At 44.3% G+C, this 13998-nt stretch overlaps 1 protein-coding gene across 7 annotated transcripts in view; it reads right to left on the minus strand.

Annotated features, from left to right (window-relative positions):
- Window positions 1-569: 569 nt before the first annotated feature.
- Window positions 570-13998, minus strand: part of rusc2 (RUN and SH3 domain containing 2) — a 189403-nt gene continuing 175974 nt past the window's right edge. For 6 of the 7 annotated variants that reach the window (XM_072497089.1, XM_072497093.1, XM_072497092.1 and 3 more), the window contains 3 exons: window positions 6777-7734; window positions 4485-4649; window positions 570-1491 (listed from right to left, as the gene is read on the minus strand). In XM_072497089.1, the coding sequence (XP_072353190.1) occupies window positions 1275-1491; window positions 4485-4649; window positions 6777-7734 (1340 nt within the window). In that variant the 3' untranslated portion in view covers window positions 570-1274. The remainder of the gene's footprint in view (window positions 1492-4484; window positions 4650-6776; window positions 7735-13998) is intronic. The other variant, XM_072497091.1, reaches the window with a different exon arrangement.

Here is a 13998-nt window from a genome sequence, read left to right on the forward strand (position 1 = left end):
GGGAGGGGTTATTGTTTGTAAGGGAGAAAAATTGTGTTAAAAAACTTTAATAAATATATATATATATTTTTTTTAATGTTAGGCGGGTTGCCCTCATCTCCACAACCAAATTCTCAATGCATGTCTAGTGAAGTATTGCAGTCACAATACAATGAGAAAATTTGGTTATTTTAATCAATTGTAATTGTTTTGCCCAACCAACATTTTTCAGATGACACTTTAAGCTTTGAGCTGTGCTGCACTTCAGATGCATATTAAATACAAGACTTGCATATATATTTGTACGGCTAGAACAATGCTAAATGTAGGTAGGCATAGACTCTCTCCTTTGAGATCTTATTGCATAAATTAGGAATCTTTAAAAACCACAAGCGATTCGTTATTTAAAATGGAAAATGGAAAGTCTAGATAATTTTTAAATACTGCAGATAGCTTCTTTTTTAGGTTTCACTGATCAATTTAAGTGTTACATTTCGGTGGGAGGATAATGTTTAAAGTAAGTTGTGCACTTGCTATGAATCAGCTACAATTTTATGCAAAGGATTACAATACATCCACTATATCGCAAGTCACCATTTCAGCACTTTTATTAATATGCAAAATAAATAAATAATACAATACACATTGAAAGAATGTCTGTAAATAAAACTAAATGCGTGTACCTTCTTTGACAGCATATATACAAGCCAGAGGTATATTTTACTACAAATTGTTATATTTCATTGATTCCTACACTACCTCAAACATTACACGTTCTTGTAGAATGGCTGTGCAAAGGTAGGCAGCTAAGTCACCCTACAGAATCCAATCAAGGCACCAATACTGTCTTCCATAAACAGAAATACTGCCTGTTATTTGTACTTCATAAATTCATGCGATTTACACAACTTAAAATGAAAATTTGATATACATTAAATAATATAAATTGTAACATAGATGTCCCAGTTCCGTATAACTTACTTAGAACTCTGTTAATATAACGGCGCTTACTCCTAAAGGCATGTGAAAATTGGAACAAATGTTTGTATGCCATGCATGCTTTATAGTACCAATGCTATAATGAGAATTAGTTGATGAGCTATATATGCTATTCAATTGGGGGTTCTAAATTGTATACTGAATGCATTTAATGAAAAATAAAGTAATAAGCAAAGAAATATTGGCAATTTAGTGCTTCTTCTGCTCAATTAATCTTGAAGTCAACAATTTTTACTTTCTACTCGCCCTATCCCACCAACCTCAATTAAAATTTCACAGTCCATCGAACATTCAGATTAATAATCTTCATCTTCAGGATGAGTCACATATGTAAAGGGTACTAATCCCTGTTCACCACCAAGGCCACACAGCAGCCAGTCAGCATCCACTTTTGACATCACTCTCAGAATGTCACCTTTTTTAAAGCTGAGTTGTCCTTTTTCAGTTGCAATGTGATGGCAAAGCGCTTCCACTTCTCTTGAAGGAAAAAAAAGTAAAGATGTGTCTGAAAAGCTAAATGCACAAAACAGAGCTCAATATTATTCCTATTCTTTGTTAGCTTTCTGATATCCCACACCATTGTGCACGGTTAAAACTTTTCAAACCACCAAAAGCCATGAGAAAAAAAATTAATTCTGAAATATTTGTAGAAATCATATGTATTTAGGAATAGTGTTCTGACTTTCTCAATTGAAACCCTTGGAAAATTGTAATTTTTCCTGTACAATTTGATCAGTTATGAAATTCCTTTATGATTGCACTTCATAGATATGGGGCTGGATTCTCCACCTGCGGGATGCTCCGTTTTGCCAGCAGCACGGTGGGGGGGGGGGGGGGGGTTTCCCGACGTCGTGAGGCTGCCCCACAATGGGAAACCCTATTGATCAGCTGGCATAAGGGAGCATCCCGACGGCAGGGTAAAACAGAAATGTGGTGCGGCGGGGTGGAGAATCCAGCCCATGATATGCCAGCAGGAGTATTGGATTACAGGAGAATGTGACAAAAGTGAAGCATCTTGTTCTTTTTCATATTTTTAGGACAGATGTGAACATGAAAAATCTAGGTTAATTTACAGAAAATAATCTGCACTTTTGATAACAACAGCTACAGTAGCAGGATCTCGACTCAGTCCGCAGCTGCCCTGGTGGGGGGCGGGGACGATCATTCACCCGGGGGGGGGGGGGGGGGGGGGGGGCTCCAGGACAGCCAGGCTACCGATTGGTGTCGGTCCGCGGTGTGGGGCGGCCATGTCGCGCGGGGCGTCCGACACAGGCCGTGTGCATGTGCGGATCCCCGACCCGAAGTACAGGGCCCCGTATTGGCCCTGCTAGCCCCTGTAAATTGGAGAATCACCCTGGGCTTTCTCCAGGTAAATCCAGAGTGATTCGCGGGCGTCTTTTCGCAGGCGTGGGGACATTGCCCCATTATTGGAGAAGCCCACCCCTTTAGTCTATGTTTGATTCATATGTGAATTTCAATGGGAAAGCCTACTTGAATCCTCCAAATGACTGACTACCTAATGTAGTTATGAGACAAATATTCTGAATATCATTGTTTGGATATACCTTCAAATACTTTTGAATGTCCCTTTATGATTGACTTATTTCCACCTAATCATTCTGAAACCATCAAGCCTATAAGCAAGACAGATTCTTCTTGCGAGATTTAAGGGACTGTCTCTCAAGGGTGACTTTTATGTTGAATTAGTGCACAAGAAGTTTCTTTGCTGAATACAATACATAGCCGTTGCTATGTTTGAAATTTTGTACAGTGTTTAATTATTAGAAATCTACTATTTATAATTAATACTATTCATGTATCAGTTAATTTATTGATCAAACACAATCTATTACAATTTATCTTCTACTTTCTGAAGTTAAACCATATAACAATGTACGATAATTCAGTACGTTGAGATAGAGAGGTGGGTTCCCTGTTTGACATTTGGGCTCACCACATTCGCCTATTTATTGGTCATTAAAGACACATTCAGTCACTGGGAAAGAATGTTCATTTATAAAGTTAGCCTGTGGCTCTGCACATGAGGAAAGCTTTTCATATAAAAACACAAAAAAGTACCGGGATAATAATGAAGCTTAATAGATATTTAAAAGTTGCCTTATACACCAAATACATAACAGCGGATCCATGAATGCTGACAGACCTGTTGAGTATTTCCAGCATTTTCTGTTGTTTTCAGATTTCCAACACCAACAGCACTTTTCGTTTGTAACCAGAAAGGAACTTCAGGTTAAATAACGGACAGATAAAACAGACAACACCGGAGTGGTGTACGCCGGCGTCAACGGGCCTCCTGGCCCAGCGACAGCCGTCTCCACGCGGGACCATGCGCATGGTGGCCATCTCTGCGCCGGCGTCGCGCAACCTGGCGGAGATCTACAGTGGGCCAGTGCGGATGGAGGTAGGCCCCATCCAGATCACGGACGCCCACCAATCGGTAGCCCCCGATCGCGGGCCTGAACGCGGTGAGGGCCCCCCCCCCCCCTTCCGGAGTCCGATCCCCCCGCGCCCCCACCAAGATGGCCACCGTGGCCGCGGGTCCAAGCTCCTGCCGGGTTGTACCAGGTTGGAACCACGCTGGTGGGAATTCGGCCGGTCGATGGTGAGAATCGCCGCGGCAGCCTCTTTCAGTGGCCCCTGACAGGCGACGCGTCGACGGGATTGGCGCTGATTCTCCAGTCGCCAGAGAATTGTGTCCCGGCGTCAGAGCGGCGTGGCGGGAATTTCCCGCATCACCGCCGATTCACCGACCCGGGCTCGGAGAATCCCGGCCAAGGTCACTGGTAGCATTTTAAATGAAACGACTGAAATTATGTATCCAAGCAACAATTTTGCACAATAGGTTTAACAATTTCCTCACAGGAAAAGACAAAGAGGATAATTTGGTGTACTTCTGTCAATTTACTTCTGACTCAACTTAAGAGTGTATTGCTAGAGGTCTTAAATGTATAAACTGAGGGAACAAGTTTGAAAATAAGTTAAGAAAATGATGCAGAATAAATTCCTGTAGTGAGTGCTCTGCATTTATTAGTCAAAAAATCCTAAATTTAAATGTTTGCAGGTACTTCCAAGTACACCTTTTTTCCCCCACCAGAACCTACTTTACCGACAGTAACTTCAGTAACCTCGGCAATTACACGGTTTACTTTTTGCTTCTACAATGTTCTCTCTTGATGCTTTTTCCCTTCTTTTCTTTTCCAAAGGCCACATAATTTATACTTGGCACTAGGGGATTGAATGATGATGAAAGATCAGGCAAGTGAAGCATCCTGATTATTGTTCTTATTGAAATCTGCCAAACTTACACTGAGCATCAAACCCTCGGATTTGAATGGCCGAGTGCTATAATGAGCAGTGTCGTTTCCCACTGGAACTTCAGAAAAGCTAACCTTGTTACTTGAAGTAACAAATCCAGTCACTGAAATTACTTAATACACATAATGCATAACTGCCTAGGTTCAGGAAAATACTGTAAATACTACTACCGCTCATGCTCAGCTTTTCTTCCTTGAGATTCTGGCCGACTACCTCCAGATTGTGGATTGATTTGTTCTGTGACGTGCTGAGGACCTCTCCATTTTCCTGTTCCCATGGTTTGCACCATTAGATCATACACTGATCTATCAAGTCCTAGCCAGCCAGAAGGTAATCTGGAAAAAAAGGGATGGTAAATACTAATTAAAATAAACAAACATTTCAGTATAATTAGCAAATGTGGCTACAATACAGTCAATACCTTCATCCAAGTCTTTAACATGGCTTGTAAATAGATGAGGCCATATCACTAATCCCTGTGGCACTCTACTGTTGTACTTTGCCAACCTGAAAATGCTCTATTTATCCATATTATGTTTCCTGTTCATTAGCTAATTCTTTATTCATGCAAATATATCACTTCCAAAACCACAAACTCTTATCTTGTGTAGTTACCTTTTATATGTCACCTATTGGATGCTTTTGGAAAAAAATACACGACATCCACAGGCTCCTTTTATCCACCCTATTTGTTACATCCTCAAAGAACTCCAATAAATTTATCAAACAGGATTTCACTTTCACAAAGTTATGTTGATCCTGCCTGATTGTATTACAATTTTCTAATTATCCCGCTACTATCTCCTTAACAATGTATTCTAGCGTTTTTCCAATGACAGAAATCAGACTAAGTTGACCTATAGTTTCCTGCTTTCTGTCTCCCTCCTTTCTTGAATAGTGTTACCTTTGCAGTTTACAAATCTGCTGGGACCTTTTTCGGAATCTAAGGAATTTTGGAAAATTATAACAATTGCATCCACTATGTCAGAAGCCACTTCCTTTAAGACCCTAGGCTGCAGGCCATCAAATCCAAGGAACTGGAGAGCCTTCGTCGTATTAGCTTTCCTAGTAACCCTCGGATGTCCCGATGCACTGACTCCATGGGCATTGCCCCAGAAGTCTGAACCTCCACTGGGTAATTCCCCCGCTCCCCAGAACCATTCAAAAAGATTTTACAACTCTAGAGTTGAAAGAGGAATCAGAGACTTTGGATGATTCTGACTTACTTCTTTGGATTGTTACCCAGGAACTGTTAGCTTAACGTAACTTGAAAATCTTAGCTGAACTCCTAGTTAGCTACACAACTGACACTAATCACTCACACTGAGCCCTCCCCACCCATCAACTCCCCCCTCAACACCCCTAACTCCCCCCTCAACTAACCACAGCCCCCAATTACACCCTGTCCTGATTTACCCAACCACAATTACCCCCTGATCCTGATCCTGACTCCCACCCGACCCCACTATGCAACACCCCTAGACCCGACTTGCCTCTGAAGTGCCTACCCATTCCACCCACCTGCCCCCCTGCCCACCTTATCCACCTGCAGCTCTGCCACCCTACCACATGCCATCCAACCCCCTTATCCACATCATCCATAGTACCCCTTTTTTCCCTTTATTGTTCCACGGAAATGTGGGGCATCACTGGCAAGGCCAGCATTTGTTGCCCTTCCCAAATATTTTGCTAATAATAATAATCTTCATTAGAGTCATAAGTAGGCTTACATTAACACTGCAATGAAGTTACTGTGAAAATTCCCTCGTCGACATACCACAGCGCCTGTTCAGGTACACGGAGGGAGAATTCAGAATGTCCAATTCACCTAACAGCACGTCTTTCGGGACTTCTGGGAGGAAACCGGAGCACCCGGAGAAAACCCACGCAGACATGGGGAGAATGTGCAGACTGCGCACAGACAGTGATCCGAGCCGGGAATCAAACCTGGGACCCTGCGCTGTGAAGCAACAGTGCTAACCACTGTGCTACCGTGGCTTGCTAACCCATTTCAGAGTCACCCACATTTCTGTGGATCTTGATTCATCTGTAGGCCAAACCAGGCAAAGACCGCAAATTTCCTTCCCTAAAGGACATTAATGAACCAAATGGAGTTTTATAACAGGCAATGATAGTCCCAGACTCTTTACTTCACAAAATGTGGCAGCTAGTGCTGTACAGGGAAGGGGGGGTGCAGGGTGTCCATCTGTGCAAATTCCCTTTGTTGCTGCCTCTCGGGTTTCCTGTACTGAATGAGCTCTGCAGGATCCTCCATCAGAAGATTGCCCACAGAAATCAGAGGAAGGTAGGTGGGTATTTTATTCTCTGATCAGGTTCTGAAATAGTCCTTATTGAAAAATGTGTGTCTATATATCGTGCTAGTTTTTGTCATACTCCAATTTACTGTCCTGGCAACGTTCATCCTGCTATCCTGGGAACAAGTTTTTTTTTTAAAGTCTCACCTGCTTTTCTGTGATTTTACCAGTTGTGATTCTTCTTTTCTAGTCTGATTTACACTTGCACCAAACAACCGACCCAGCCACATTCCTTGTTTGCCTTCAGTTTGCTTCCCGTTTGACTTTCTTTCTGGTTGTACATCATGGTCATCTGAAGCCATGCTTTCATTCACCTTGTTATGTTTAAGTTCATGTAGCACAGATTCTGGAGGACTCCCCATCCAAGAAGGTTTGGCTTCATTTTTTGAATACTCAGGCTGAATCTTCTTTAAGAGATCCTTCATGGCTGCTGCCTCTTCATTTGACTCGGGTTGGCTGCATACCACACTGCAAATGTCTGCATTTTGTAATTCAAATATAGACCGACTCTCTGCTCCTTCTGGAAAACCATCTCGAAGTGTAATTTTTTCCATTCCAGCACTTAATCGTTGAGGTACAGCAGCTGTACTCTGCTTCTTTCTCTTCTCACAATTTACAAACTTTGATTGTTCTGAAGAACCTTCAATATATATCTGAGAGCTCTGCATGAGCTGATACCACCACCCTGCTTGCTTGTCCTTTTTGATCTCACTTACTTTTTCCTTTCTAATTCTTTCCATACTCTCTACATCTTCATTGTGTTTGTCTGATTCATCTCTTATCATTGCACCTTTTTGTGTAATTATTTCTGATTTGTCCTCCCTGTACTGTTCAGGTCTCAAACTCACATTACTGCCATTGGTTCTCATGAGCTGGAAGGTGGAGTGCACGGATTGCAAGAGATCCTGCTTGACTTTGAGTTGTTCCTTCTTCTTCTGTTGCTCCTTATTCATTTGGATAACATGATGTTCAAACATCAAATCTAAATCAAAGGGCAGTAACGAAAGAGGCTGCAGTAAAAGAAGGACCTCCTCGAACAGTGGTTGGCAAACACTGTGCGACAGTGCTAGGAAACCAGTGGACAGGTAGTGAAGTCCAATAATATCTATCCAAAGAGAAGAAAGAATTAGTGTTATAGCGTAAGTATTGAAAAATATGAAACACTTCTGCTACAAATTTTGACGTTGGTTATATTTTAAACTCGATGGCAAATCGAGTAATAAATATAGCACAAGTTCAGCCTGCTGACAGGGTTGTCTGGCCTGATTTCCACGGGAATAAAAGTCTCAGGTCATGTGCTACTGAGATGCGTGTGTCAGGTTTAACAAAGGCAGAGGCAGAAGAAGATATTAACAAAGAACAAAGAAATGTACAGCACAGGAACAGGCCCTTCGGCCCTCCAAGCCCGTGCCGACCATGCTGCCCGACTAAACTACAATCTTTTACACTTCCTGGGTCCGTATCCTTCTATTCCCATCCTATTCATGTATTTGTCAAGATGTCCCTTAAATGTCCCTATCGTCCCTGCTTCCACCACCTCCTCCGGTAGCGAGTTCCAGGCACCCACTACCCTCTGCGTAAAAAACTTGCCTCGTCCATCTCCTCTAAACCTTGCCCCTCTCACCTTAAACCTATGCCCCCTAGTAATTGACCCCTCTACCCTGGGGAAAAGCCTCTGACTATCCACTCAGTCTATGCCCCTCATAATTTTGTAGACCTCTATCAGGTCTCCCCTCAACCTCCTTCGTTCCAGTGAGAACAAACCGAGTTTATTCAACCGCTCCTCATAGCTAATGCCCTCCATACCAGGCAACATTCTGGTAAATCTCTTCTGCACCCTCTCTAAAGCCTCCACATCCTTCTGGTAGCGTGGCGACCAGAATTGAACACTATACTCCAAGTGTGGCCTAACTAAGGTTCTATACAGCTGCAACATGACTTGCCAGTTCTTATACTCAATGCTCCGGCCAATGAAGGCAAGCATGCCGTATGCCTTCTTGACTACCTTCTCCACCTGTGTTGCCCCTTTCAATGACCTGTGGACCTGTACTCCTAGATCTCTTTGACTTTCAATACTCTTGAGGGTTCTACCATTCACTGTATATTCTCTACCTGCATTAGACCTTCCAAAATGCATTACCTCACATTTGTCCGGATTAAACTCCACCTGCCATCTCTCCGCCCAAGTCTCCAGACAATCTAAATCCTGCTGTATCCTCAGACAGTCCTCATCGCTATCCGCAATTCCACCAACCTTTGTGTCGTCTGCAAACTTACTAATCAGACCAGTTACATTTTCCTCCAAATCATTTATATATACTACAAAGAGCAAAGGTCCCAGCACTGATCCCTGTGGAACACCATTGGTCACAGCCCTCCAATTAGAAAAGCATCCTTCCATTGCTACTCTCTGCCTTCTATGGCCTAGCCAGTTCTGTATCCACCTTGCCAGCTCACCCCTGATCCCGTGTGACTTCACCTTTTGTACTAGTCTACCATGAGGGACCTTGTCAAAGGCCTTACTGAAGTCCATATAGACAACATCCACTGCCCTACCTGCATCAATCATCTTAGTGACCTCCTCGAAAAACTCTATCAAGTTAGTGAGACACGACCTCCCCTTCACAAAACCGTGCTGCCTCTCACTAATACGTCCATTTGCTTCCAAATGGGAGTAGATCCTGTCTCGAAGAATTCTCTCCAGTAATTTCCCTACCACTGAAGTAAGGCTCACCGGCCTGTAGTTCCCGGGATTATCCTTGCTACCCTTCTTAAACAGAGGAACAACATTGGCTATTCTCCAGTCCTCCGGGACATCCCCTGAAGACAGCGAGGATCCAAAGATCCAAATATTGTTATTACAGACCTTCCATCTCAGAGGCTTTTGACAGAATCAGAGAGGGAGAGTCTGGGGGAGAGACCAAAACATCAGTAACTGAGAGCTGCAGGGACAAAGCCATGGTGTTAGCTACCAGGTGGGATGTGGATGGTCCTCTAATCAAAGAGAAGGAACTAGCAGGAAGTTAAGAACTCTGAAAGATTTGCCCTGGCATGGCCAGAGGAAGCGATAATCTGGGTGAGCTAAGCTGCTGAAGGTTGGTCCTCAAAAAACTGAGGGAAAGGATCTTCCAACAGTCACTGGGCGTTACGATTCTGTGAAACAGGGAGACGTGCATTGAAAATGAAAAGTAACTTTAGACTGAGTTTATTTTTAATCTTTCATGGGATGTGAGCATCACTGACTAGACCAGAATTTATTGCCCATTCCCAATTGCCCTTGAGAAGGTGGTGAGCGGCCTTCTTGAAATGCTGCAGTCCACGTGTTGTAGCTACACCTACAATGCTGTTGGGGAGGGAGTTCCATGATTTTGATCCAATGACAGTGAAGGAATGGTGATGTAGTTCCAAGTCAGGATGATGTATGACTTGGAAAGGAACTTGTTTCCATGCAACTGCTGCCCTTGTCCTTACAGGTGGTAGAGCTTGCATGTTTGGCAGGTGCTGTCAAAAGACCCTTGGTAAGTTGCTGCAGTGCATCTTCTAGATGCAACACACTGCTGCTACTGTGTGTTAGTGGTGGAGGAAGTGGATGGGGTGCCCAGTGGGCTGCTTTATTGTTGAGCTTCTTGAGTGCTTTTGGAGTTGCATGCATCCAGGCAAGTGGAGAGTATTCCATCACGCTCCCGACTTGTGCCTTGTAGATATTGGGCAGGCTTTGCGGAGTCAGGATATGAGTTACTCTCAGAATTCCCAGCCTCTGGCCTGCTTTTGTAGCCACAGTATTTACATAACTAGTTGAGTTCAGCTTCTAGTCAACGGTAACCCCCAGGATGTTGACAGTGGGAGTTTCAACGATGGTAATGTCATTGAATGTCATGGGGCGATGGTTGGATTCTCTCTCGTTGGAGATGGCCATTGCCTGGAACTTGTGTGGCATAAGTGTTACTTGCCACTTATCAGCCCAAGCCTGAATGTTGTCCAGACTTTGCTGCATATGGGCATGAACTGCTTCAGTATCCGAGGAGTCATGAATGGTGCTGGTCATAGAACATAGAACAATACAGCGCAGTACAGGCCCTTCGGCCCACGATGTTGCACCGAAACAAAAGCCATCTAACCTACACTATACCATTATCATCCATATGTTTATCCAATAAACTTTTAAATGCCCTCAATGTTGGCGAGTTCACCACTGTAGCAGGTAGGGCATTCCACGGCCTCACTACTCTTTGCGTAAAGAACCTACCCCTGACCTCTGTCCTATATCTATTACCCCTCAGTTTAAGGCTATGTCCCCTCGTGCTAGCCATTTCCATCCGCGGGAGAAGGCTCTCACTGTCCACCCTATCTAACCCTCTGATCATTTTGTATGCCTCTATTAAGTCTCCTCTTAACCTTCTTCTCTCTAACGAAAACAACCTCAAGTCCATCAGCCTTTCCTCATAAGATTTTCCCTCCATACCAGGCAACATCCTGGTAAATCTCCTCTGCACCCGTTCCAAAGCCTCCACGTCCTTCCTATAATGCGGTGACCAGAACTGTACGCAATACTCCAAATGCGGCCGTACCAGAGTTCTGTACAGCTGCAACATGACCTCCTGACTCCGGAACTCAATCCCTCTACCAATAAAGGCCAACACTCCATAGGCCTTCTTCACCACCCTATCAACCTGGGTGGCAACTTTCAGGGATCTATGTACATGGACACCTAGATCCCTCTGCTCATCCACACTTTCAAGAACTTTTCCATTAGCCAAATATTCCACATTCCTGTTTTTCCTTCCAAAGTGAATCACCTCACACTTCTCTACATTAAACTCCATTTGCCACCTCTCAGCCCAGCACTGCAGCTTATCTATATCCCTCTGTAACCTGCTACTTCCTTCCACACTATCGACAACACCACCGACTTTAGTATCGTCTGCAAATTTACTCACCCACCCTTCTGCGCCTTCCTCTAGGTCATTGATAAAAATGACAAACAGCAACGGCCCCAGAACAGATCCTTGTGGTACTCCACTTGTAACTGAACTCCATTCTGAACATTTCCCATCAACCACCACCCTCTGTCTTCTTTCAGCTAGCCAATTTCTGATCCACATCTCTAAATCACCCTCAATCCCCAGCCTCCGTATTTTCTGCAATAGCCTACCGTGGGGAACCTTATCAAACGCTTTGCTGAAATCCACATACACCACATCAACTGCTCTACCCTCGTCTACCTGTTCAGTCACCTTCTTAAAGAACTCAATAAGGTTTGTGAGGCATGACCTACCCTTCACAAAGCCATGCTGACTATCCCTGATCATATTATTCCTATCTAGATGATTATAAATCTTGTCTCTTATAATCCCCTCCAAGACTTTACCCACTACAGACGTGAGGCTCACCGGTCTATAGTTGCCGGGGTTGTCTCTGCTCCCCTTTTTGAACAAAGGGACCACATTTGCTATCCTCCAGTCCTCTGGCACTATTCCTGTATCCAATGATGACATAAAAATCAAAGCCAATGGTCCAGCAATCTCTTCCCTGGCCTCCCAGAGAATCCTAGGATAAATCCCATCAGGTCCCGGGGACTTATCTATTTTCAGCCTGTCCAGAATTGCCAACACCTCTTCCCTACGTACCTCAATGCCATCTAATCTATTTACCTGGAGCTCAGCATTCTCCTCCACAACATTATCTTTTTCCTGAGTGAATACTGACGAAAAATATTCATTTAGTAACTCGCCTATCTCTTCAGACTCTACACACAACTTCCCATCCCTGTCCTTGACTGGTCCTACTCTGTCCCTAGTCATTCGCTTATTCCTGACATACCTATAGAAAGCTTTTGGGTTTTCCTTGATCCTTCCTGCCAAATACTTCTCATGTCCCCTCCTTGCTCGTCTTAGCTCTCTCTTTAGATCCTTCCTCGCTACCTTGTAACTATCCATCGCCCCAACTGAAACTTCACACCTCATCTTCACATAGGCCTCCTTCTTCCTCTTAACAAGAGATTCCACTTCTTTGGTAAACCACGGTTCCCTCGCTCGGCACCTTCCTCCCTGCCTGACCGGTACATACTTATCAAGAACACGCAGTAGCTGATCCTTGAACAAGCTCCACTTATCCAGTGTGTCCAACACTTGCAGCCTACTTCTCCACCTTATCCCCCCCAAGTCACGTCTAATGGCATCATAATTTCCCTTCCCCCAGCTATAACTCTTGCCCTGTGGTGTATACTTATCCCTTTCCATCCTTAACGTAAACGTCACCGAATTGTGGTCACTGTCCCCAAAGTGCTCACCTACCTCCAAATCCAACACCTGGCCTGGTTCATTACCCAAAACCAAATCCAATGTGGCCTCGCCTCTTGTTGGCCTGTCAAAAAACTGTGTCAGGAAACCCTCCTGCACACACTGTACAAAAAACGACCCATCTAATGTACTCGAACTATATCTTTTCCAGTCAATATTTGGAAAGTTAAAGTCTCCCATAATAACTACCCTATTACTTTCGCTCTTATCCAGGATCATCCTCGCCATCCTTTCCTCTACATCCCTAGAACTATTTGGAGGCCTATAGAAAACTCCCAACAGGGTGACCTCTCCTTTCCTGTTTCTAACCTCAGCCCATACTACCTCGGAAGCTGAGTCCCCATCTAGCATCCTCTCCGCCACCGTAATACTGCTCTTGACTAGCAGCGCCACACCTCCCCCTCTTTTGCCTCCTTCTCTGAGCTTACTAAAACACCTAAACCCCGGAACCTGCAACATCCATTCCTGTCCCTGCTCTATCCATGTCTCCGAAATGGCCACAACATCGAAGTCCCAGGTACCAACCCATGCTGCCAGTTCCCCTACCTTATTTCGTATACTCCTGGCATTGAAGTAGACACACTTCAAACCACCTACCTGAACACTGGCCCCCTCCTGCGACGTCAAATCTGAGCTCCTGACCTCTATACTCTCATTCTCCCTTACCCTAAAACTACAATCCAGGTTCCCATGCCCCTGCTGCATTAGTTTAAACCCCCCCAAAAGAGCACTAACAAATCTCCCCCCCAGGATATTTGTGCCCCGCAGGTTCAGATGTAGACCATCCTGTCTGTAGAGGTCCCACCTTCCCCAGAAAGAGCCCCAGTTATCCAGAAATCTGAATCCCTCCCGCCTGCACCATCCCTGTAGCCACGTGTTTAATTGCTCTCTCTCCCTATTCCTCATCTCACTATCACGTGGCACGGGCAACAACCCAGAGATAACAACTCTGTTTGTTCTAGTTCTGAGCTTCCATCCTAGCTCCCTGAAAGCCTGCCTGACATCCTTATCCCCTTTCCTACCTATGTCGTTAGTGCCAATGTGGACCACGACTTGGGGCTGCTCCCCCT

Source organism: Scyliorhinus torazame, chromosome 3 (assembly GCF_047496885.1).
Source record: "Scyliorhinus torazame isolate Kashiwa2021f chromosome 3, sScyTor2.1, whole genome shotgun sequence".
Classification (NCBI taxonomy): Eukaryota; Metazoa; Chordata; class Chondrichthyes; order Carcharhiniformes; family Scyliorhinidae; genus Scyliorhinus; species Scyliorhinus torazame.